The sequence below is a fragment of the Marmota marmota genome, unplaced genomic scaffold, assembly GCF_001458135.2.
Source record: "Marmota marmota marmota unplaced genomic scaffold, marMar, whole genome shotgun sequence".
NCBI lineage: Eukaryota > Metazoa > Chordata > Mammalia > Rodentia > Sciuridae > Marmota > Marmota marmota.
Window position 1 is genome coordinate 5324281 of NW_026000026.1, and position 26573 is coordinate 5350853.

The following is a 26573-nucleotide window of genomic DNA, read 5'->3' on the forward strand; positions in this document are numbered from 1 at the left end:
CGATCCCTGGCCCACTTGTGACGTCTCCACGGGTGGTCATTAATACTCAAACACGGGCGAGCACGTCCATCCCGTGTGGACTCTCGGCTCCTCCGGGCTCTGACATCCAGGAAGTCAGCACCAGCACTCTCAGGCGCTGCCTGCTGGGCGCGTAGTAGGCCCTCAGCCAAAGTTGATGGGATGGAGGGAAGCGAAGGCAGGGGATGACGAGGGCTGTGGAGGAGGTGGCCCACCTCCCAGCTGGGCCTCCCAGCTCCCGCTGCCCGCCCCACTGCATTCTGGGTAAAGGAAAGAACCCAGCCGCAGGCCCCGGAGGCTGCGCCCGTCCCTTCCTGAACCCGGCCTGGGACGGGGCCCCGGGCGGAGGGTGTCCTCCGGGCCCCCTCGTCCTGCTTCTGCTTTCCCATTTTGGTGTCATCTGCTGACCGTTTGGTGTCCACTCCTTCTAGGTCACCCCTCCACCGTCCTTTACCACCCTAGACCCACACTTGTGTTTTAACGTATTTTAACGGTACTTTAATGGCGGCATCAGTAAGTTAGGGGGAGAGTGTGCCCCTGGGTGTCCCCGTGGACCCACACAGAGGTCCCTTTGCTCTGGGGAATCGGTTGTTTTGCTGCTGTTTGTGGGGCTGGGGGGGAACCCAGGCCTCGTGAGCAGATCCGGGAGGTGACCCAGGTGACCCAGGAAGCCGCCCGGCTGCTGGCCGAGGCCCTGGGCTGCGGGGTGGGGCCAGGAACCCTGCTCCATGGCTTCCCGGGAGGACCTGCTTCCTGGGTCCCCACGAGGGTGACACAGACAATGCGGTAAACTGATCGGCCTCAAGAAGAGCGTGTGTAATGCGCGGAGCCAGGACGCCCAGCGACATCCCCGGGAAGAGCGAAGGCTCCCCGGGGCTGGATTCCGTTAGAGCTGGGCTCGGGCCAGCGAAGGGACTGCCATCGTAAGTGTCACCACCTCGCTAAAAAGAGGAGGACGTCAGAAGGGTGTTCAGAGTCACCAGGAGCCAAATGTGGATGAGGACCACAGAGGAGGCGTCACCTGTGGTCACCTGTGTCCTGCCAGGGATGGCAGAAGGAGCAGGCCGCCCTGCCTGATCGCCTTGGACCCAGAGTCCCTCTCCTGGGGCCAAATCCCAAGGACACCTGCTCACACAGAGGAGGGACCGTAAGGAGGAGGGTCACTGCAGCCTGTGGCCGGAGAGCAGGAGGCCACCCTGGCATCCTCCGGGGGTGAGCGGGAGGCTCGTGAAGACAGGGCCCGACAGCAGACGAGGGGACACAGCAGCACAGAGGGCCTCGGCCACTTAACGCAGGTGGAAAACCCAGAGGCCACGTGAAATGGACACCCGGGCTTCACAGGGATCGACCCTGACCCAGAATGCGAGCGCAGGTTTCCCAGGAGCGATATAAACAGAGACTGCGTCTGTCACCGTTTGGATGTGGTTTGTCCCCAGGAGGATCCATGTGTTGACAGCTTTGTCCCCAGGGTGGACCCTGAAGACACAGGACCTGAGGGCAGAGGGTCCCCAGACCCTGGGGGCTCTGCCTCAGGAGGACTTAAGGTAGTTCTCAGGGGCTGCTGAGGTCAGCTCTCCCGGGAGGACTGTGGTGACACAAGCAGCGGGTCCCACCCTGTGTCGGCCTCCTGCATGGAGACGTGACCCCTCGCCGGTGCCATGGAGCCATCTGTCCCGAGGGCCTCACCAAGGCCAGGTCAGCGGCAGCCTGGTCTTGGGCTTTCAGGCTCGGGTCTGGGACCTCCACAAGCCTTTTGTCTTTTCTTCCCTTTCTCAGCTCAGGAAGCTATTTCCTAGTGAACTTTCATGGCAGCTACATAAACCTCTTTTCTTTGTAAAGTCAGCCGACCTCAGGTATTTCATTCTATGACAAACAAACTAATACACATCAGACACCAGAATTCTTGCCAGTGGAGGGACGGAGGGTGAGAGGAAACCAGCGACAAAAAGAGGAGACCTGGGTGGGACTGACGTGGAAAAAGTGCCACACACTGAATTAACTTCTTATTAGCACCACGGGGTGGGCAGCAGGGCGGGATGGGCTGGCTGTGGCGGCTGTCCACACAGGGTCCCTGACCTGGGGGGACGCACAGTTACAGGGACGTCGCCAATCCCTGGTGCAGTTGGTCTGAGCCTCAGCCTGCAAGCCCAGGTCCACGCCGTCAGCACTAAGTTACTCCCAGCCTCCACTCTCCGGGGAGGCCAGCCTCATCCTGGTCTTTGGAACCCTTCCCCAGGGCTCCAGAATTCCGGGCCCAGCTCTGGACTCTGACCTGACGCTGACGTGTTTGTGGGGCCAGAGCTCACGGGGCCCCCGCCGCTGGGGCCCAGGCTGCTTCTGATCAGGTCAGGAGCCCTTCCTGGCTGTGTCTTGGCCACCTGCGGGCAGAGGACTCTCACTGTTCTGTCCCCTGGGGGGTCACAAACTGGAAGCCTTAAGCCACGCCCACCCTGCAAATGTGCTTTGGTTGGTTTTCGTTTGGTTTTGTTTGGGGTCCATCTCATTTGTGTTTGTTGCCTGCATTTAAAAAAACTGAGGCGGCTCTCATACAAATCCAGATTTCTGTCTTCTGAAAAGTCAGGCGCTCTGGCCACATGGATCCACACGCCCCCATGAGCAGAGCCCGGCAGGAGCCGAGAGCGTTGAATCCTTAGGAATGCCCTGGGCAGTTTACTTAAAAAGCCCAACTGACATCGCCTTAAACCATAATCACATTTAGTGTGCATTTAGCAAGCCATCTGGTTCCCAGGGTTAGCTCCGTAGCTCGTTATATCTTTGAAGACCGGTTTCTTTTCATCTTTCCATGCCTCAGCCTCAGCATGTGGGGCTTTAAGCTTTTATGCTCACGGCCTCATGTCCCAAGATGGCTGCTGTAACTCCAACCACCACATCCTCTCATGATTCAGGGGAGGAGCCAGGTACAGGGAGGACAGGAAAACACTAGGCCAGGAAAGCAAGCTGTCTCTGTTGCCCTCTGTAAGGAGAAGCGAAGGACAAAGGGATTGGTGACGCCTGCTGGGCAGCCAAATGGTGTCTGCCACCAACTACTGATGCTTAGGCGGAGCCAGTCCCCACCACCCCCTCTTGCTCCCCAACACTGAAGCCACTGCTCACAGTGTCTGCACCGTGTCTGTCCTCCCTCCCTCCCTCCCTCCCGTCTCCTGCTGGCCTGAGAGGCCTCCTGGGTGCAGGGTGGAAGGGCCCAGTTCCTGCTCACTCTGACCCCGCCCGCCCGCCCGCCCCACCTCTCTGGCGCCCCTTCACCCCCTCCCCCTCTGCAGTTCCTCCTGGGCACTGGGGGGGGGGCACGCAGGGTTCCTGTCTGCTGGGCCTCTGCGGCCACTAGGTATCCCTGGGTCAGCGGTCTCCTCGTGGCCGCCGGGTGTGGAGTGGTTGACTCGCCCAGAGAATTGCCTGTGGCGTGACAGTGTGCTGACCACGTGTCACTGGCCTCCATTCCCACAGGGCTGGACGGTTGGTCGGCAGCCTTGCCCGTGCCCTCCCCTCCCAGGCGCTGGGGCCCACGCCCTGGGACACAGGAGCTAGGACGATCTGTGCCTCTTCTCCTGCCACCACCCTGAAGCCCAGCCCAGGGTCCGCAGCCCACGAGGGGACCGCCTGCGAGGAGGAGTCCCCAGCCAGTGACACCACCGGGAAGCACCGCCCTGACCCGCTGGCCTTGGCCCCTCGGCCTCAGCCTGCTGACCCCACCACACGCGGTCACGGAATGCAGAAATAGCTGGTAGAGGACAGAGGAGGGCTTCAGGGACCACCTGGGCCACCGGAGATTCCCAGACACAGCTGCCTCCGTGAAACATGTCCCCGCAGGTGGGACTTTTGATCTGAGGCACCACGCACGCCGGGACCTGGAATTCAGCTGTCCACTCCCAAGTGGCCTCTTGGATGGCACCGCGGGGACCAGGGAGGCACCCTCAGTCTCCAGCAGTACCCGCTCTTTCATGTGATCACCTCCAGGCGTCAGGAACACAGGAGGGCTCAGGGTCATGTGCCAGGAGCAGGGCAGGTGACACACTCGTGTCCCAGCCTATGCACCGTGTGTCCCCAGGACCAGGGAGGGACAATCTTTTCAAACCAATATTTTGAAAGATCCGGAATCTCATGCAAGTTTCAAGCAGCTCCCTGGGAAAGAACTGGTGGTCTCAGAGGGGGTCCATCCAGCCCAGAGCGCCAGGCCCTGTGTCCCCTCCCAGGAGGAGCCTTCTATGGAGACAGGGAGAGGTGGGAAGGGCTGGCACGGAAGAGTGGGGAACTGTCCCCTGGCCTCAGGCTGGGCTGCAAGGGTCCTGCGGACTCAGGTGCTGTCTTCCCTGGGTCTCGCGTTTAGCCAGCAGGCCGAGGAGGGCACCGGCCTCCTGCGCCCCTCTGCGCCTCCCTTTGCTGCAGGCCTGGAGACCCCACGTGGGGAGGCAGCGGGGGCCCAGGTTGGTTCAGGTTTTAAATTGATAAAATTCCCAGGACATAAAAGCAGCCACTTTACGGCATCAGCTACCTTCCCAGTGAGAGGTGACCACCCTCTGGGTAGCTCCAGGACACTTTATCACCCCAAAAGGAGAGTCTGCACCCGTCGCTCCTGACCGCCCTCCCCAGCCCTGGCAGCCCCACCTGTGGTCCCTGGGGAGTGTCCACTCAAGTGTTCAGGTTAAAGGGGGTCACTCCGTGGGGCTTCGCATTGGCTACCCCTGGGCCCGTAGCCCAAGAGTCGTCTGCGCCGTGGCCAGTGTCGCTCGCTCCTCTTGGTACCTGGATGATGTTCCATTGTCTGGAGACGCAGGACGGGTGTCCCTTATCCAGAGTGCTGGGGACAGAAACGCTTTGGATTTAGATTTTTCGTAGATTTTGGAAATATTGTCACACGCATAATAAGACACCTGGGAGGGACCCGTCTGAGCTGAGATCCGTCGTGTCTCACACTCACCTCAGCCACGGAGCTCGACCCGTCTGAGTGAGTGTGCAAGGCCACCGGGCCGCATGGCCAGGGGCTGCCCACCTGCGTGGTGTGGCTCTCAAAGTGTCACACGTGGGCGCTTGGGTTCTAGATCCTGGGATTCGGGGTGGCCCCGAGCCCCGTCTCATTTGTCATCTTCTGTCAGCGGTCACGCGGGTCGTTTCCGGCTTAGGCTGCTGTGACCGTGTTTTCAGTCTTCTGGGTGATTCTGGGGACTCTAAGGGGGACTTTTGAAGGAATCGGCCTGCGGTTTCCCGTGGAGTCCTACACGCCCCACTCCCAGGGCCCCGTTCTTCTCCTTCCCACCCACTCTCTCTCCTTCTTTTCTTCCCTTTTCTACATTGATTCCGGCCACCGAGCGGGGCGGGGGCCGCAGTGTCCAGCTCTGGCGCCCTGGGCTGAGTCCCAGGGTCTCCAGCACTGAGGCTCTGTAAACTGAGCAACAAGTACCTCCTTGGAGGGTGGGCAGCGGCACCCAAGGAGACCCCACCCCACCCCCGGGCATCATGCCCCAGCACCGCGGCCACCACTAGGGTGCCGAGACCACCGCCAGGCAATGTCCCCCGGTGCTCCTCGCTCTCAGTGAAGTGGAGGACCCAGCTCTCCCCTCATTTAGCACAAAGTACAGTCAAAACTAGTCACCAGGACGTGCTCTCGGTGGAGGCAATAACCACCCCCACCCCGCCAGGGAGACCGCGGATCCTGAAGGGACTGCAGTCTATGCAGTTCTATCTAAAGCACAAACGCACGCACGGTACCTAATCAGACAAATAGTATAACTTGAATCTTAAATTTTCATGAGAGGAGGGATTGTTAGGGAGAAAAATGTCTAAAATGATCCCCGGAGCTGGGCGCCATGGTGCAGGCCTATAATCCCAGCAGCTCGGGAGGCTGAGGCAGGAGGATGGTGGGTTCAAAGCCAGCCTCAGTAAAAGCGAGGCACTAAGCAACTCAGTGAGACGCTGTCTCTCAATAAAATACAGAATAGGGCTGGGGACATGGCTCAGTGGTCGAGTGTCCCCGAGTTCAATCCCTGGTACAAAACAACAACAACAACGATCCCTGGAGAAGGCTGGCAGTAATGGAAAACAGGTTGAGAAATGGGAAATTTGGAACTATTTTAATTTTTTAGATTATTTTAAAACAAAATCCAAAAATGCAATTTGATTTGTTGTTATTAGATTTGGCAGACCTATCGTTCCTCTGTGGGTTACTCTAGAGGTGTCTAGTCCTCGCCCCAGTTTCTGTATTTCTCTCTGGACGTGGGGCGCCCTGTGGCGTGGGCGGGTCAGCAGGGCACAGCAGCCTGTGCTTGGCCATCGCTGCCTTGTGGTCTGTCTGGATTGATCCTCGCTCCTCGCGGATCTGCTCTCCTGCTTGTTGTCTGTCTCCTCTCCGTATGTCAGGTGCCACCCCATATCTAGGACAGTGGCTGCCACGTGGTGACCCTGGGGACTCACCAGGAAACACACGATGGTTGGCAGGAGGGAGTGAATGAGTGGGTGTCTCCTCAGAGAGTTTTACTGAGCCAGGGGCCGAAAGTCAGCTTTTACTTAAAACTCAGGGAATTCAATCAACCAGGTAAGGTTCTCCACCACAACAGGCTCAAAATGTCCCTGATGTCCATCTGCCGTAGCCCAGCAGATGGAGGTGACAGTCAGCAGAGAAGGCCCAGGCATGGCAGGGTTCCCAGGCTGGGCAGCTCCCCACCCAGCTGGCCCCTCTTCGTCCTCTGGAGGTGGGTTTGGCTGTCATTCCCTCCAGGAAGCCTTCCCTGATCCCACCTCTTCCCCAGTCAGCTTTCAGGACTTTGTTTGTGCCCTAAAACTCCCTGGGAAAACGGTCCCCAAGAGCCTCTCGGCTTCCTCCCAGCACCCAGCACGTTGCAGTATGGGGTAAGGTCCGTTTAGAGGTGTGCCTGTGGACCGATGGCGGTCCTTGGTACAGTTACAAGGCGCGGCTGAAACTTCCGATGATTTGGCAGCAAACTGGAGCCGATGAGCCAACTATATGTGAGTGGCCAGGCGAGCCCACAGAGGGGAGCCGTCCTGCAGGACTTATCACCATGTTCTGACTCCTTAAATCTGTCTGAACTAACTTCCTGTCTGTTTCAAGAACTTTCCGGGAGGTCAGCTTCTCTCCATTGTTCTTACTTGAGGGTGCCTGGCAGCTCCTTCACCCTGAAGGACATGTCCTCTGGCTGTAGAACTTGGGTTGACGGCTCTTTCCTTAAGCTCGTGAGAAGCGTGGGCCCCTTCCTTCTGGCCTCCGTGGGCCAGGAGCGGAGCCGCTGTCTTTGGATGGCCTTGCCCTGGGCCGCATTGTGTTCGCGTGAAGAAACAGTGGATCCCACCCTCACAGGTGAATGGGACCTTGGCAAGTCCTGCTCCGCAGCCCTCCTTTCTCTGAATAGAACTGGGGCTGGTGACTGTGCCCTCCCGGGGTTGGTGTGACAGTGAAGTGGCACGTGGTGCGAACGCCTGGTTCAGGGCTTGTGCAGATGGCGCTCAGCAGTCCCAGCTGAATGAGGAAGGAACTCGTGGTCCGGTGCCCTGTGGGACTCGTGCTTCTATGTGCTGCCGAGGAAAGGCAGGAGGCCGGCTCCCGCCTGTCTCTGCTACCAAGGCTCTGAGTCACAGCCCTGGGCCACTTGCCTTCCCTTTGGGGCCTCGGCCTTCCCGTGTGGATGAGAGGATCTAGCATCAACTCCTGATTCCCAACCCTGCTGTGCATTAGACCTCTCCAGAGAGGTGTCGGCTTGGCTTGGTTCCTTGGGAGATGCTAATGCAGAGCAGGTTGAACCCTTCTGTTCCTTATGATCTGTCACCCTGGACATTCCTGGAGGTGTCCATGGCTCCCTACTGTCTGTCCTCTACCTGCTCCTGACCTGTCCCTGGAAAAGACCCCTGGAGTCCATTCCAGCCACCACAGAAAAAACAGCCCGTGGGAACTTCTTACATGATGTGGTTGCAGTTCATTTAAGTGTCCATCTGTCCTCTGCCCATCAGCTCGTGGGAATGCTCAGGAAGGCCCGGCCAGCTGTGCTCACATCAAGATTCACTTAGGTTGGATCATGGACCTAAATGTCAGAGCTACTTCTGTAAAAAGAGACTTGAAAAGAAACAACTGAGAACTTAAAAACTTTTGTTGTTCAAAAGACATTATTAAAAGCTGAAAAAGATAAACTGCAGGCTAGGAGATAACTTTATGAATCATCTGATAAAGAACTTGTCTCCACAATATTTAAAGAATTCATATAACTCATAAGAGGACAAGTCTAACTTTTCAAAAAATGGGCAAAAGGTTTTTTTAGGTGGAGTCTCACTCTGTTGCGCAGGCTAGTCTCAGACTTGGGGACTGAGTTCCGCCTCAGCCTCCTAAAACCTGGGATCACGGGTGTGCACACTGTGCCCAGCTAGGTAAAAGCTGTGAGTGGACATTTCACCAGAGAAAACACCTGGGTGGCTAATGAGCACGTGGAAATCATCCAACATCATTAGTCATTAGAGAAATGGTACTTAAAGTCACCATGAGATTCCACTAGGCACCTACTGAAATGGCTCCAACCAAAAAGACCGAATACAGAGGCTGGAGACCCTGGAAACGGGAACCCTCGTGCCTGGGTAGTAGGGCCGCAAAATGACCAGACACTCTGGGAAACAATGTGGCCACTTATTTCAGTGTCCAACATACACTTACCACATAACTCCACAGTCCACTCACACACTCACACACACATGCACACACACACATGAACACACATACACACATACACACCACACACATACACACACGTGCGCACACACACATGCACACACACACACACACACAGCCTGGTACACATATGTTTATTGTTCCATCATCCATGACAGTTAAACATTGGACGCTGTACACATGCGCCACGGAAAACTATTCAGCGATTAAAAAAAAGAGTGAACCTCAGACACTGGCTGTAACATTGATGAGAACTAAGCCCCCGCTGGGTGAATGGTGCAGACATGTATTCTACCATCACATTTACATGAATTTCCAGAAAGTTCTTTAGAGAATCAGAAACAGTTCCGGGGCAGCTTGATGCTGGGGCTGGGGACTAGCTGTGAACAGGCAGAAGGGAACCTTGGGGTAACAGATGCTTTGAAACTAGATCATGGAGACAGTTGCACGATTCCACCAGTGCTTTAAACATCGTCAAACAGACACAGTGGTGGGATTCTGTAGTGTATAAATTAGACCCTAATAAGTTGTTTAAAATGCAACAGAGGCCATGTGTAGAATGCTGAGAACAGACCCCAGCCAGACTGCCTGGCAGCCTCTCCCAGCTGCTGTCACCCCTACCTATGTGGCCGTGGTCAGGCACTGGACCTTTCTATGTCTCTCTTTCCCCATGAAGAGCTCAGCATGGTGCCTGACACACACAGGTCACTGCTGGGTCACTCCCTTCTCGCTGCAGGCTCCTGCCCCATCAGCCCTTTTCCCATTTCTCTGGCCTTCCAAGTTAATGCCCACCTACCACAGGGCCTTTGCGTTCAGTACTTATGAATACTCTTCCTCCTGAGATATTTCCATTCCTGGCCTCTTGTCAATCATGTCTCAGCTCAAATGTCATCTCAGATTCTCCTTCCCTGACCACCCCGGCTTAAACACTACCCCACTTGTGAACCCTTTTACTTATCCACTGAAGAGCACTTTCTAGTCATAATGGTACATTTTATTCCCATTTCGTAGATGGGGAAACTAAAGCTCAGAGAGGTGACGTCATCTCATTTATTTATTCAGGACAAAACCATTACCTCCTCACACTCATGGAGATGGCTACTCTAAAATGATAATAAATAAATTTTGGTAAAGATGAGGAACTGGAACCTCGTGCACTGGTGGTGGGAACATGGAGTGGGACAATCTGTGGAAGACAAAATCAAAAGCAGACCTACCCTAGACCCAGCAATTGCATTTCTGGGTATATATTCAAAAGAATCGAAGGTAGGGTCTCCAAGAGACACCTCTACACGTGCTCATAGCCACGTTATCCAAGGGCAAAAGTTGTAAATGACTCAAATGTCCATCGACAGATGATTAAATAAGTGAACTATGGTCTATGCGCACGGTGGAATGTTCTTTATCCTGAAAAGAGAAGGAAATCTAACTCAGGCCGCATCATTGGATGAGCTTTGAAGACACTGTGCCCTGTGAAATGAGCCCGTCATGAACACTGTGGGGTCCCCTTGGACGAGGTTCCTGGCCTAGTCAGACAGTCAGGAAGCAGCATGGCAGGGGTGGGGGGCTGATCAGTGCAGAGAGTTCCGACTTTACAAGTTGGAAAAGGTCCTAGAGACGGACGCCAGGATCGCATGATGTCGATCACACCGCCCAGCTGCACACTTTAAAATGGCTGAGATGGTGAATATTGGGTCATTTGACCAGAATTTGTAAAATAAATAACATAAGAACACAAACCTCGAGGGTCAAGAGAATCCATGTTGTGTGCAGTGTCTCATTTCTGTCCCCAGTGTCCCCTGCAGAAGGACGTGATTTGTCTTCAGAGAGATTTGGTAATGGAGGCTCTGATCCTGCCCCAGCCTCAGACCTCCAAGACCCACCTGGCCACCACGTGCTTCTCCTCCACCTCGCTCTCTGATTATGAGAAGCCTAATCTGTACCCCGTCTCCTCCTGCAGGTACGGCCGGCCTCTACCAAGGAACAAACGGGCTGACCAACGCAGCGGGATTTGGGGTGCACCAGGTCAGCACGGCCCACACGGCTATTTTCTAAGTTCCCCTCAAATCCGGGGGTCCAGAGAGCCCACTCCACATGGTGTCCACCAGAACTCCTTCCTCTGAGTCCCCAGGTTTGCAGACCACAGGGGCCGATTGGGCAAGAGGCCACTGGAAAGATCTTTTTAGAAGATTTCCAGGATATCCTGGGGGTAAATGTTCACTCTTGCCCTGTCCCCGCCCCCCCCCCACACACCTGCTGCGTCTAGGAGTGAGGGGCAGGTGTTTCTCACCAGGCCATGGCCTCCCAAAGGGGCGGCATAGCCTGCTCACCTCTGCATCCCCAAGGCTAAAAGCCCTGCACATAGCAGGTGCTTCAAAAATCCTGGTTTAACCAGGTGCCAGCTGGTATTGAGAGCCTCCGGTTCACTTCAGGAGTTCCTAGGGAATTCTCCTGCCGAAGGGCTCAGAGCCCGTGCCGTCGGCACTCCCCGCCTGTGTGTCTCCAGTTATTTCTAAACAAGAGACGAAGGTGCTTTCAGACTAGTTTTAAAACTGTGCCAGGGCAGATGGGCCCCTGGACCCATGAGGAAGGTACCATTTGTTCTTCAGTGAGATGAGATAGCTGAGTCACTGAAACTTGGAAAACACAAACATCGTTCCACGTGTGCTTGTGAACTTCCAGTGGACTCCGTACAGAGATAAGACACTCGTCAGTGCCACAGAACTTCTGTAGGTATGATTAGGGACCCAGGCATTTGTCCCTGTCACCATAAGACCTTCTCAAGAACACAGACTCCCTGGAAGTTCTGACTCAGTAGATCTGGGCTGGAGCCCAGGACGCTGACCTCCCTGAGAGTCCCCTGCAGGGAGGAGCACTGGTCATGGGGACGGTGGGACCAACCGTGTGAAACGGTGACTCTGGGAGAGTTGGACAGATGAACTTGACCAAAGGGGATCGACATCATCGACTTGGTCTCCGTGACGCCCTCAAAGAACATTCTGGATCCCTTACGCTTCCAGGGACTGTTACATTGCACCTTTCTCTCAGGAGCCCCAAAGTGACCTGGGCTCCTGGGTACAAGTGGCCTTCATTGTTCATTCACCTCACTGAGTTATGGTGTGTGCAGGCACTGTTCCCAGTGCTGGGGACGCAACAGCGGCCAACATGACTGTCGAGGCCACAGCTTGTCCTTCAGGGTCACCTCCAACTGCCCATCCCTGCGTCCCTGTCCCTGGGAGTTTTTCTAGTGCACAGGGCAGACAGGAAGTGCCGGGGTGTCACCCCTGGAGCAGAGCTCGAAGGGGGTGAAGTGGGGTGTAACCCCCAGCCCCAGCCCAGGCCCCCGGGATGCCCAGCGCGGGTCAGCTCAGCGCCCACTGAGGAAGCTGACCAGGCTGCCCTCCCTTCCCTTCGTGCTCACCCCCCTCCCCTCCTGGGGTCTCCTTCCCCTTCCAAATGTGCTACTGGCGCTGGTCCTTGTCCTAGAGTCACTCCTGGGAAACCGCAGTGAGGACACCCCCGCCCTTGGAGAGCCTTCACCCTCGTGTGGGACAGTTCTGGGCCCGGGGGGGGGGGGGCCAGCAGCCCAGGAGGCCCCCTGCTCACGCCGGGCTGGGCTTTTCTCTCTCCCCAGGACTATCCTTCCTACCCCAGCTTCCCCCAGAGCCAGTACCCCCAGTATTACAGCTCGTCCTACAGCGCTCCCTACGTCCCGGCCGGCAGCCTCTGCCCTTCGCCCCTGTCCACGTCCACCTACGTCCTCCAGGAGGCACCGCACAACGTCCCCAACCAGAGTTCTGAGTCCCTGGCTGGTACGTACGCAGAGTCACCTTCGGGGGTCACTCGTGACTGTGTGGTCTGAGCTCCTACATGGAAGAGGGGCCCAGATGTGGTTCAGTTGTAATGAACTGGTTACCCCAGGGCTAAATCCACCCCCAGATGTGTTGTGGCCTTTCCGTGTGTGTGTGTGTGTGTGCATCCAAGTCCAAAAGTAGAAATGTTTACCTAAAAACCCTCACTTCTGGCTTCTTTTGAAAGCTCTGCTGGCCTAGCCACAGTCCCAAGGAGCAGTGTTTGGTCGAAACTAAGCCCACCTGGTGCATTTAGGAAGGGTGCGAGGATTCCAGAGCCGGCAGCTTACCTAAGATCCCTTACCCACCTGCCCACGTCGGCCCTGGAGTCTGAACTGTGCTCCAAAAGGCAGGGAGACTGGTATTACTGCCATCCATTTTGAGCCAAGGGCATACCTGCTGGTCTTCTCTATTTATATACTTATTAACAAGTATTTATGAAGCACCTGCTGACTTTCCAGGCAGTGTAGACTTGGTCTTTGTAGAAAGTAATCAAATAATCACACAAATACATATTTAACAACATGATAAGGAAGCCATAATTCTCACAAAAGCAGGTTTCATATTACCTAGGCCCCTTTCCCAGATAAAAATGATGGCGATCAGAGTCGGGAGCGACTGGCTAGTGCTTGGTGGCCCTGGGATTTGAACCCAGACCTCTTGCTCCCAAGTCGGGGCTCATGCTGTTCATTGGCCCTGCATTTTGAGACCCTGTTACCTGCAGCTCATCTGAGAGCAGAGGCGCAGAGGCCTTCAAGGGGTGGTTCTGTCTCCAAGAGGGGCTTGGACACTGACTGCTGGGTCTCAGGACTGTAGAACACTTCCCGCAGTCCCCAGGCATTCTCCCCCAGGGGCACAACAGTTTTAGGCCACCTCTATGTTAGCCAGGCTCTGCAAGCAGGCTCCTCCCACCACACAGGGCTCAGTCCTGCCTGCAATCGCAGCTGTCCCTGAAAAGCTCCCGCTGGTCTGGACTCGGTCACCTGTCCATCCCCAGACCCATCTCTGTGGCGGGTGGCATGGAGCTGCACCCCGGGTCTCACGTCCACAGCTGGAGCTACAGTTGGGGTCAGCTGAGATGAGGGAAAGGGGGTTTCCAAAGAAACCCAGAGCACATAAGCAGAGGACGCACTGGGCACCCAAGAACAACTGCTCCCGGCCGCGCTGCCGATCGCTGGTGAAGAGCGTGCGGCAGAGTCCACGTCCTGGCCCTTGGTGATCACAGAGCCTGGGGGCAAACTTGAGGCCGCCCAGCAGCCTGCGGAGTCTTGCATTCATTCCCTGGACGTGCTCCGTGTGCGTCTTCCTGTCTACCAGGTGTCCTGGGCTCGTCAGCATTAAGTGGCAGCAGTAAAGTCTGAATGAAGATCCCTTGTCTTCTCCTCTGAAAGCCACCAACGTTCTGGGGCTTCGCGGAAGCCAACCTAGCTTGAGGGCGTGTGGACCTTCGTGAATACAGACTCAGGGGAAAGAACAGAAAAGGAACAGCTGGGGTGCTTAGTGCGGCTTTGGATTCAACCCAGAACGTTCCGCCCACAGGGGGCAGAGTGTGTGGGGGGGGTGCTTATCCCTGCTTTGTTGAGTCGCAGACAAGGTGGACAAGCATTTTTAAGTCAAGTTTTAAGGACGTGCGAGGCTTGAGCATTGATTTGGTCATTGTGTTCTCACTCCAGAGTATTTAGCACATGCATAGAACCTAGTCAGCAACTTCTAAATTGTTTTCTTTGGAGAACAGGAAGTATGACAAACTTTCCTTCTTCATAACCTTGGATTATCTTCAGACACCTTGAATGTGACCTCTGCCATATGGTTCAACAACGGGAAAAAACTGATGAGAAATCAGGGAAGAGAGGAAGGACAGAAGGAAAAATTAATTAGATGCTACTATGTATCCATGATCCCAGGACAAAGAGGACTCTAAAGACTCCCTTTCCAAGAATTTGGGTTGTGCTGCAAGGTTATCTTTGTTCCCCGTCAGAAGTAAGTGACATTGTGTCTCTCTGAATTCCTCTTTTGGTATTCCCCTGTCCTTCACTGATCCTTCTGTCTAAGGTCCAACAATAAGTGGCTGAGTTGGATTTTACCGTGGGTCTAACAAGCTCCCATAAACCCTAATGACATCAATAGTTGTCAGCTCTGACTCAGGTCCCTGGCCTCTTCTCCCCAGTGTCCGTCAGAAGGGAAGGGCATGTGAGTGGGCACGCTTCCCACAAAAACCAGTTGGAAACTATCCAGGGTCCCCTCGAGGGCTGCTTCCAAGCTCCAGAGGCTGGCAGTTCACACGCTGCCACCGACAGACCCACCTGCCGATACTGTTTTGACGCTCCCACCCCCTCCTGCCTCAGGACACTCTGCGCTGACCCGAGTCAGCAGCTGCATCAATGCCAACAGTGGACAAAGCTGCTTAGAAGCTGAACAGCACACTTCCACATGACCCCCGGGCCAACGGGAGATTACAAAGTACTTGAACCAGGTGAAAATTAAAACACAACTCATCTGAATTTAGGGAATATCATTAAAGCTGTTCGTACAGGGACGTTTGTAGTGCAGAGGGTCTGAATCAGAAAAGAAGAAAGGTCACAGCAGGACCTCGTCTTCCACCTGAGGAAACAATGAAGATCCGAATGGAATCCACGAGCTCCCAAACCAGAAAATGTCAGAAAAAAGGAAGGTACAAAGTCACCCAAGAAATGCAAGGTGTGACGTCCCAAGAATCGGCCAAGGACAGCCATGCGACGTGACTGTCATGCCCAGAATCTGACAATCTCCATGAAACGGACACGTTCCTCACACGATGAAACTGACCAAGCTGGAGAGGGACTGAGGCAGATTGACTCCCGTGTGTGTGTGTGTGTGTGTGTGTGTGTGTGTGTGGTCATATCAAGTGAACCCGGCTCTCCTGGGTGACTGTGATGCTCCAATAAAACAAAGAAAGAAGAAGAAACTACCAAAACTCACACAGGAGGAGGTCACCTAAATAGGCCTGTGTCGGTCAAATAAATTGACTTTTTGTTGTTTTGAAAAAAATCATGAACAAGAGCTGAGGGTGTGACTCCGTGGCAAAGCATCGGCCTATCATGCTGGAGGCCCGGGTTCAATCCCCAGTACAAAAATAAAATGAAATAAATCATAAAGAAAATGCCAAGCCCAGAGGCCTTCACTGATTCTATCAAAGAAATATCCTTTCTACACAAATTCTTCAAGAAAATTGAAAAAGAAGCCGTAATTCTCAACACATTCTGTGGTCAGTACTATCCTGATATCAAAACCAGACAAAGGAGAAAACTACTCACCATCAGGCCTCAGAAACTCAGGTATAAAATTCCTGAACAAGATGTTAGCAAATCAAGTCCAACAATGAATTTTAGAAGCGTGGTGTCTGTCCCAAGGATGCAGAGTTGGTCTGAAATTTGAGATTCAATCAATATAATTTGCAACATTCACAAACTGAGGGGCAAAAGATTATTTCAATAAATGCAGAAAACACATTGGATAAAACCCATCATCTACTTCGAAAACACCAAATCAGAAGTAGGGTATAAAAAAAGCCTTTCTAAATCAGAAGGCACGTGTAATGGCCTGAACGTTTGTCCCCATCAGCACCACCACCAAAATCCATGCCCTGCAGTTCTAGTCATCCATATGGTGGCACTGAGAGGTGGGGCTTTGGGAGGTGCTTAGGTCATGAAGGTGGGGACCTTAGAAATGGGGTTAGTGCCCTGACAAGAACCTTAGAAGAGGAGATGAGAGCCAGGCAAGGTGGCACACGCCTGTAACCCCAGCATCTGGGGAGGCTGAGACATGAGGATCACAGGTTCAAAGCCAGCCTAAGCAACTTAGTGAGGCGCTAAGAACTTAGCAAGACCCTGTCTCAAAAGGGCTGGGGGTGTGGCTTCGGGGGGTTAAGCACCCTTTGGTTCGATCCCTGGTGAGAGAGAGAGAGCGATACCAAGAGAGAAAAGGTATCCTCTCTCTCTCTCTCTCTCTCTCTCTCTCTCCCTCTTTCTCCCCAATATGAGGACGCAGCAAGAAAGCCCTTGTTTACAAGCCGAGAAGTAAGCCCTCACCAGGAAATCAATAAACTGGCCTCTTGGTCTTGGACTTTTAGCTTCTGGAACTGTGGGAGATCAATTGCTATTGTTGAAGGCGCCTACTTATGGCATTTTTGGTTACAGCAGACTAAACTTATAGTACTGGACAGCTAAGACTACCCACAGCTACCCCTAAAATCAAAACAAGATGAAGCTGTCCGCCTTACCACTTCCGTTAAACATTACACAAAAGTTCTAGCTAGTCCAATAAAACAAGAAAAGTCACTAAAGGCATCTGTACTTAAAAAGAATGCCACATGATCTGACTTGTATGTGGAATCTAAAGCGTGGAACTCAGAAACACCTCACGCTGTTGGACTAGGCATCAGGGGGCAGGATGGAATCCCAGGGAGATGTTGGCCAAATGGTACAATGTTTCCGCCTGACCGGAAAAATAAGTTCAGCTCTTGTGCATCATGGTGACTACAGTTACCAACAATGAACTGTTCCAAACAGAACATGGAGTCAGAAATAACCCCACATGAGTACACACAACTGATTTTGTGTGTCTGTGGTGCTGGGGATTGAACCCAGGGCCTTGTGCACGCAAGGCAAGCACTCTACCAACTGAGCTATGCCCCAGCCCCACACAACTGATTTTTGACCACAAGCTGATTTTTGAAACAAGGCAATTCAATGGAGAAAGTGTAATCTTCTCAATAGAAGATGCCAAACAGACATCTATATCCAGAAAACCTAGACTTCAGCCTATACTCCACAAGACAAAAAAGTAATGGCAAGTAGATCATAGGCTTAAATAAAAACTATCCATTTCGACAAGAAACACAGAAGGAAATCTTTGTGACTTGAGTTACAAAGGTTTCTCGTGCATAACACCAAAAGCTTGATGCAAAAAGAAAAAAAATGTGTATATATATATATATATATATATATATATATATATATATCAATTAAACTTCACAAAAATCTCAAACAGAAGAATGAAAAGACAAACTATGGTCTTGGAGAAAATAATTTACCTGATAAAGTATAGACATCCAGAATAAATATGGAACTCTCAGAATCCAACAATAGGGAAACTCTTCAGTAAACAAATGGACAAAAGATTTGAATATACTCTTCACCAAAGATTTAGGAATGGGGGGGAAAAAATCACATGATCAAGATGCTGAGTGTCATGAGCCATTAGAGAGAGGCACGTTAGATCTATAATAAGACACCATTGGGTACCCCCAGGAATGGCTTTAGTCACAGAGACTGGCCATTGCAAAGGCTGGGGTGGAGCAGCAGGAGCTACGGAGGAGGCAGGCGAAGGGACCCAGGCACTGCGCCAAACAGCTCAGCGCTGTCTCACAACGTCAAACATGGCTTTCCATGTGACCCAGCAATCACAGAACTCCTAAAAGAAAAGCAGCTTCTGTCCATACAAAGACTGATATGCAAACATTCATAGCAGCTTTATTGCCACCAGGAACTGGAATCAACCCAAACGTGCATCCACAGTGAATGGATGAACAAACTGTGTGTAGTCACACAGGGACGAGCTGCTGACATGCATAACCTGAACAGAACAGTTATGCTGACCCAACGAAGCCAGACGGCAAAAGAACGCACCTGTGCTGTGGGATTCCACTTGTTTAAAACCCTAGTGGACGAGTCTAATGGAGAGTGGAGGAAACAGATCAGAGGTTTCATGGGAGCAGGGCCAGAGGCAGGATCACAAGGAGACTCAAAATGCTCCCCAAATCTAAAACTTTTTGAGGTCCAGAGCTCCATCTGGTGAGAAGTGCTTACCCTATAAAGTCTATCAAATATTTCAAAAACCTGAAAAATTCCCAAATCTGAAAAACACTTCTGGTCCCAAGCATTTCAAATATGGAGTGCTCGACCTGTACATTAAAAGGGAGAGAGAAAGAGAGTTAAGTGACCCCAAGGTGTAAGGGGGATGAATTGCTCTATCTTGAGGACTGTTGACTCTGATCTTGAACTTGGGCTCTTCGCTGTCAAGCATGCGGAATGTTGGAGAAAGGTCTATATCTCCCCCAACCCCAGGCAACCCTACTAATCTGGCTTCACACACCTTATTCTAGACCTTCCGTAAGGTAGCTGGCATTTACCCCTTGAAAAATAATGTTTTCCTGGATTTTAATGGGGATAACCGCTATTTTCTAAACCCCAATACCTTAAATGACCAAGTGACTCAGGATGGACCTTATGACATTGTTTTTGAGCATCTGTGAGTCTAGAAGAAATTCTTCCTCCTGAACAAAGGGTTGCTAGCTCAGGGTTTGGGAATCTCTGAGGCTATGTCCTAAAAGTGCCCGGGTGTTGGAGAACACCGGGTTGTCTTGACGATCCAAGATCCCATCCTTTTTATTATGTCCTTAGTCTGCTAAGTTTTTTAGACATTAAATAAACAGCGTCGAGTCCCTTGGGTTTGGGGGGAAACCGTCCTTCCAGGGTAGGAAAAAGAGTCAGTCCGTTGCCAAGTGCTTTCAGACGAAGGCATTTCCCCCAGATGGTCCAAGAACCGGCCATTGCGGCAGGAGAGAGGGGTCTGCAGGATGCATTTGGGAGCTAACAAGCAACAGTGAGGTAAGAAAGTGGGATGGCAGGTCCCCCGAGGCTCCATGCAGGTTCGCGATTCTGTCACTCTTTAGTGACAAAGACAGGCCTAAGTTCTCACTGACTTGCAGGGTGCAGCAGGCGAGTTGGAGCACCCCCCCTAAGCCTGGGCCCCTCATTACTTAATCCGAGATGATGGCGTGCAGCCAACAGCTTGCCTGGTCTGGGGCTATGGGACAACGGCCTCTCGGCGTGGCCACACCCTGAAGGCCACCCTGATGAGAGCCACAGGTCCCATCTGCTCTGACCCTTCTCGCTGACCTGCGTGGGCCTGTGGGCTGCGTCACAGGCCTTGCCTGGCCCGTCCTGGACGCTCCGCACAGACAATGTCACGTAGCTCTCAGGTCAGCAAACCTCAACAGGCAGAGCCTAAAGGGCTTGCTGTAACCGAGCCCCGGTCCAGACCCCACAGGAGGACAGAGGGAGCTCTTCCCACCTGCCCCATCTACCTCTGGGGGGCCGCCCCTCTCTATTTTTTTAACTGAAATGTTTGGACTTATTTTTTCTGTTTCCTATATTTTAATTGGTGATGACAGTCGTCTGTGATGGTGGGTTTGTGCACATTCACACAGCACACAATGCAGCTTGGCAGATCTCTCCCTATTTCCCCCTCCCTCCCTCCCACTGGTCTCTCTCCTCTGTTGAACTTCCTCTGATTTTCACAAGATCCCCCCACTCTGTTCTTTTCTCCTCTCTGGCTCCCGCATATGAGAGAGAACTTATGACCCTTGACCTTCTGAGTTTGGCTGATTTCACTTAACATAGTGTTCTCAAATTCCATCCATTTACCTGCAAATGACACATTTCATTTTTCTTTATGGCGGAATAAAACTCCATCGCGCATGTAGGCCACACTTCCATTCATCCATTGATGGACACCTAGGCTGTTCCACTGGGCTGATGTGAATTATGCTGCTTTATGGCTACAGTATGCTGACCTTAATTCTTTTTTTTTTAATATTTATTTTTTAGTTTTTGGTGGATACAACATCTTTATTATTATTATTTTTTTAATATGGTGCTGAGGATGGAACCCAGCGCCGCGTGCATGCCAGGCGAGCGCACTACCGCTTGAGCCACATCCCCAGCCCCTGACCTTAGTTGTTTAGGATAAATACTGAGGAGTGGTACAGCTGGGTCATATGGTGGTCCATGCCTAGTCTTTTGAGGAATCTCCTGGGAGGACTGTCTTTAAGGTTGATGGTATTAGTCAGTTTTTGTTGCTATAATGAAACCCTTGAGGCAGACTCACTTTACAAAGAAAAAGATTTTCTTGGCTCATAGTTCTGAGGTTCAAGGGCATGGGGCTGGCATAGCTCAGCTCTGGTGAGGGGCTCATGACTGATGGCCTCACAAGCGGGAAAGTGTCTACAGGAGGAAGAGGTCACTCCACCAGGTAGGACCTCAGTTCCTTCTGAGAGCGTGATCTCTCCAGTTGACTAAGGACCTCCCACTAGGCCCCGCCTCCCCACTCGGCCCCGCCTCCCAACACGGCCGCCTTGGGGATCAAGCCCCTAACACATGAACCAATCCAGACCACAGCAGTAGAAATCCTGGGTGCCCAGCCACCTGTGAGGCGGCTTCCGGATGCACAGAGCTGTAAACATAAAGCTGTTCACCATAAACAGAGCTCTGCCAGGGCCCCTCCTTCACTTCCTCCAGGTGGCTGGTCAGGTGTCCCCTCGCCCACGAGGCCTTCTGTGATGAGCCCCGTGTCATGGGGTGACCTCTCAGCAGCCCTGCCCATTCCTGATTGATTGCTATGTCCCTCCTGACATTAGAATGACTTGTTTATCCAGGTGAGGTCTCTCTCCTCTCGAAGAACTTTTTAACTTTTTCTTTCTTTTCACTTTTTTTGTATGTGTGTGTGTGTGTGTGTGTGTGTGGTGCTGGGATTGCACCCAGGGCCTTGTGTGTGCAAGGCAAGCACTCTACCAACTGAGCTCTGTCCCCAGCCCTCGCTAGAATTTTTAAGTGCTGGTGCCCCAGGTGCCAGGTGGCCCAGCGCCTGAGTCACAGCTGGTTGGTGGATGAATGAAAGCCCGTGAGTGTTGTGAGTGGGTGACTGAGGAGCAGCTTCGGCTCCCGTCTCGGCCTCCTGGGCTGCCCCGGGCTGCGGCTGTGCAGTCCCGCCCCCAGGTGTGCTGTTTCCTGAAAGCCACCTCCGGCAGCGCTCCTGATCTGCCCACCGCTCCCTGTCTTGCTCAGGTGAATACAACACGCACAATGGACCCTCCACGCCGGCAAAAGAGGGGGACACAGACAGGCCACACCGGGCCTCGGAGGGGAAGCTCCGGGGACGGTCGAAGCGGAGCAGTGACCCCTCCCCGACAGGGGACAATGAGATCGAGGTAATCCAGAGGGCCTGAGTGTGACTGGTGTGATCTCTCCCTGTGGCCCTCATGTTGGTGGAGGGGAGGGGTGCAGAGTTCTCTCCACGCGCAGGGGAATGGGGTGGGGGGCAGGTACTGCCCTTGGGGTTCACGAAGCTCAGGAAGAGAAAGAGCGTGGCCATGGGGAGCACTGTTGAGGCCCAGGGCTGAGCGGGACCACCCTGGATCCGCACGGAGCCTGCTTCTCAAAGCTCAGCAGCATCAAGGGGCCACCAGGCCCTCTAAAGTCTCCAGTTCCTTAGGTCCAGGGTAAGCCGAGGCCTTTAAGTGTCTAGCAAGTCTCCAGGGGATGCTGACATGCCCTGGATTTTGGGGGCACGCCCTGAAAGCCCCTGGTAAAGAAGATGACGGGCAGGAGCCTTGGCCTGGTTAGGGGGTTCTTGCCCTGGTGACACGGCAGAGTCCTCAGAATGTAAAATACCAATGACGGGCCCCAGAACACGTCGAGATCCTCTGGAGCAGTTTTCAAAGTCGTACTGACCACCAGGAGCGGGGGTCAAATGGGGCTGCGTTCCTGATCTCAGCCTGGGTGCCCATCAGAATCGCTGCAGAGCTCGGAGAAACCCTTCATTCTCAAGCTGTACCCCAGTCCCCCTCCTCCTGAGGGGGCACCTAGGCGTCTCCCAGAGGGGTCTGATGTGCAGCCTGGGCTGAGAGCTGAAGGCCTAAGCGTGCTCCTACCATGTTAAAACCAAATAACTGTGGGTCACACTGAAATTCCCCTCCAAAACCAGCATACATGGGGAGAATCCTAGTGGGGACACAGGCCTAATGAATTCCCAAAAGCAGACATAGGTGAGCATTATTGACCAAGGAAGGAAGATGAGCAAATCTGCAGGTTTGTGCATCTGTGCAAAAGGTGGCCGTCCGTCGGCTGGAGTGCGCCCCGGCACCCGAGTGGGATTGGTGAAGCCTGGGTCAGCGCCAGCAGTTCAGTTGCACCATCTTCAACTCCCTGTTTGTACCCTGTGCACTTGACGCAGCAGCCACAAAGCTCAGCCACAAAGTCAAACACACTAAGAAATGCCGTCTCCACCAAGGCCTAACAATCAGGTGATTTTCACCGATTGTTCCATCTCGGGGCCTCCCTCCCCCAAGAATTGTGTGAGAATCCCAGGGTTCAAGTGGTCTCAGAAAACACAAGAACCTCTACTGTCCCGTGTGGCTTGGTCAGCGCCGCCTTCCTGGTGGGCCAAGCCTGCAGGGGTCATCTGCAGTCTGGCCGCTTGCTGGAGTCTCCGGCTGAACTGTGGGCGTGGAGCCTCTTGTGGAGCCTAAGAACGTGGGAGCATTAGCTATGATCTTCGGTGGCAAGCAACAGAATCCAGCTCTGGACACTTAAGGAAAAGGGACTTACGGGAAGGGACGGCCGGCGACCACGCTGAGGACGGAGGGGACCGAGGCCGTGCTGGGGAATCTAGGGAACTTTCAAGGTGCTCGCTCCACCCAGGAGCACCCGTTTTAGGCTCTAGTGCTGCTTCACCCAGTGTCAGAGTCAAAGCGACAGCATCCCATGGTCCCGGCTTGGGTCACGTGCTTGCCCCTTGATTGACATCTCCACCAAGACAGCCCACACTGGAGAAGGAAAACCAAAGTGCTCTTCTCCAAAGACCTGGGCTGGATGCTGGGGGGCCCAGAGCACAGACGCCGCATCTGAGGTACTTGGTATCAAGCCAGCATCCACTAGCACAGCTACGGCGGTTACTTACGGCAGGTGCCGGGCTGATGGTCCGAGAAGGTATTACATCACTCTGTCCCCCACTATTAGCCAACCTCCTGCCGTATACCAGCCCTGGACCTGGCCGAGGGCTCCGCCGCAGAGCCAGGACAGCCTGTTCTTGCTTTTCCTGTCATTATTGTTGTTGAGGTGGAGCCTCACCGTGCTGCCCCAGGCCGGCCTCATAACCCACTTGAATCAAAGTGTGAAACTCAAACTCCCACTGCTGGGCTCAGGCGATCCTCCTGCCTCGGTCTCCAGAGTGCTGGGACTCCAAGAGCAAGCACTGCACCAGCTTCCCCTGGTTTTTAAGGCCACCCCCACCCCGCTTCCCAAATCTAGGAGGCTCTGCCCAGGCCTTCAGTGGACTCAGTTCTTTGCAGAAGGCTGAGGGAGGTCAGCGATGCCTACTTTTATATTTCCTCCCCCCAAATATTGGGTCACCCAACATGGCTTCTGCTTTTGGTAGGGGACGTTGGGAGTGCAGAGACATTTTTCCATGAAACTGAGAAGGGTTGTGGCATGGAAGTCGGGGATTATAGGGTGACATTATTCTGGAAACATCTGCTTCTTGATTGCAGAGTAAGTACCACTGGGAGAGAACAGTCAAAAAGGTGTGAGGTGTGCTTCGCTTCTGGGCTTAGTGTCAACAGGGAGGGCCGCCTGGGTCGCACCTCTTAAGTCTTCGGCGGTTCTGCTAATGACTGAAGCCCAAGAGAGAGAAATTATGTCGAAGTGGAAAGAAGGAAAATTCTGAGCGTGTATTAGCTAAAATCCTTTGGCTGCAAGTGCCAGAAACCAACTTGAGCTGGCTTAAGTGAAAAAGCAGGATTTCTTTTAAAGCTGCAGAGACCCTCTTAGAACTCAAGGGCAGGGGTGCAGTAGAATATTGCCAAGGCCAGGGGACAGGGCAGGGAGATGTTTATGCCTTCCCCTGCCACAGGCCACAGTGAGTGGGGCCAGAGTCCCCCGAGGAAGGCGTCTTAGTGCCTGGACACGGGTGCCTCAGCACGGCTGCCCTCAGGCCTCCCCTGGCCCCTCTCTGCTCTCAGCTGAAATCAGGTCCTGGGAAAATGCTGGGTTCTCTCTCACCCTCTGTCCTTCTCTCCCTGTGGACTGGCCATCTTTGTCCTTCAGATCACATGTCAAAAACGGGCCACCAGCCCCCAGAGACAATGACTTTCTTTCTAAGCCCCAATTTTAAGTTTCCAAATAAAGATCTGACCCATCCGGGGTCATGAACCCACTGAGGTCCAAATTGTGGCAGCTCAGGGACAGGGAGAGTGGACCCACTGAGACTCCAGGGCTGGGCGCGGAGGATGAGGTAGTGATGGATGGATGATGGAGCCCGCACCAACTTTTAAAGTACTCCCTGATTTTTAAAAACCTCTATAACTAAGTACATACAAGAGGAAGTGAGGGGAAAGGGGAAAATAATACAAGGGGGACAAATGAATGTCAGTAGAGGGGGCAGAGAGAGAAGAGGGGAGGGGAGGGGAGGGGAGGGGGGATAGTAGAGGATAGGAAAGGCAGCAGAACACAACAGACACGAGTATGGCAATATGTAAATCAATGGATGTGTAACCGATGTGATTCTGCAATCTGTATATGGGGTAAAAATGGGAGCTCATAACCCACTTGAATCAAAGTGTGAAATATGATATGTCAAGAACTATGTAATGTTTTGAACAGCCAACAATAAAAAATTTTAAAAAAAAATAAAAAAATAAAAACCTCTATAACTAAAATTTCTAAATTAATCTGATCCCCCCATTTTTATTAAGAATTAGCATAAATAATAGATGCTAAATTTATTAGCATAATAAATTTAGAAATACCTCAAAAGCAATGGCTTGCAAACATTTTTTTTTTTTACCATGACTCGAATAAGAAACACACCCAGAATGTGACCCAGCACCTACAGGCACAGGCACGTGACCACACACACACGTGACCAACTGAACCAAAACAACTTACAGACAACACTCAACTCTACTGATGGCTTCAGAGACCCCCGTGTTAGGGGGCGGGCGTGCTGATTTGACTTTTTCATTCTAGATGCTTCTTTGTACTTTTAAAGGCATGGCCAGTGCCTGGTGGAAATATGATTCTTGACCTCCAGAGAGTTTTCAAAGGTGGCCACAGTGGCAGTCTGAGGAGATGTTTTGCTCTCCTCTCAACACAGAGATTTAAGAAAAGAAAAAAAAAAGTCCTTTGTTCTTAAAAATAATCATCACCAGAAAAATGAGGAAAACCAACAGTTTGAAAAACGAGGATAAATAAATAAACCAGAAGCAAAGTAATTTAAGAAACAGAAAGGAACTTAGAAAAATCCAATTGGTTTTCTTATAAAAATTCAAGGAGATTTTGGATCCATAAAATAAATAGAGGCTATTGGGGAAGAAATAGTCAGAAGAAAAAGACAGTATTGGAAAATCTTTAAATGACTGTGAGAACAGTCAAAAAAGAAAGTTTAAGAATCTCCCAGAAGCCGAGTGTGGTGGTGCTGGCCTGAAATCCCAGTGACCTGGGAGGCTGAGGCAGGAGGATCACAAGTTCAAAGCCAGCCTCGGCAACTTAGCCAGACCATAAATCAAAACAAAGAGTGCTGGGGGTGTGGCTCAGTGGTTAGGTATCCCTGGGTTCAATCCCCGGTACCAGAAGAAAAAGGAAAGAAATATCCCAAAGCATAGCTCAAAAAGACAACCTATATTTTCTATAGAAAATCTTCTTTAAAAGGAAGAACATCATCAATCCTAAAAAGTTTAATCTGACTATCAGAAATTCCAGAAAGAGAGAATGGCTGAAAATTAAAAAAAAAAAAAAAAAAAAAAAAGGTGGGAAGAATAATTTGAAGATAGAAGAAAATAGTTTTCAGAGCTGTGGAAAACGCAGGTCATTGGATTAAATGTTCAAGTGCTAAACGGTATAAATGAGAAAAGCTCACACCTAGGTAGAATAACGCCTTATGAAATTTGAGAGTATCAAGGAAAAACAATATCCTTATAAACCCTAGAGGAAAATAAAAAGTCAAATCTATAAGGAATCAGAGACTCATGAGATCTTCTATCAATGACCACGGATACGAGGAAATAACGAATGATTCCTTCAGAGGTCTAGAAGACATGTTTTCAAATTAGAATTCTGTACCCAGAGAAACTCTAGAGAAAATAAGGACAGCAGCTATGTAGGAATTTAGGAAGATTTCTTTCCATGAATCCACTCAGAAATAGCAAC

The 26573-nt window shown here is 52.3% G+C and overlaps 1 protein-coding gene across 1 annotated transcript in view; it reads left to right on the forward strand.

Annotated features, from left to right (window-relative positions):
* Eya2 (EYA transcriptional coactivator and phosphatase 2) overlaps positions 1–26573 on the forward strand; it is a 201821-nt gene that overhangs the window by 114352 nt on the left and 60896 nt on the right. The window contains exons 7-9 of the mRNA XM_048811935.1: positions 10659–10723; positions 12333–12510; positions 21435–21577. Coding sequence (XP_048667892.1) covers positions 10659–10723; positions 12333–12510; positions 21435–21577 — 386 coding nt within the window. The remainder of the gene's footprint in view (positions 1–10658; positions 10724–12332; positions 12511–21434; positions 21578–26573) is intronic.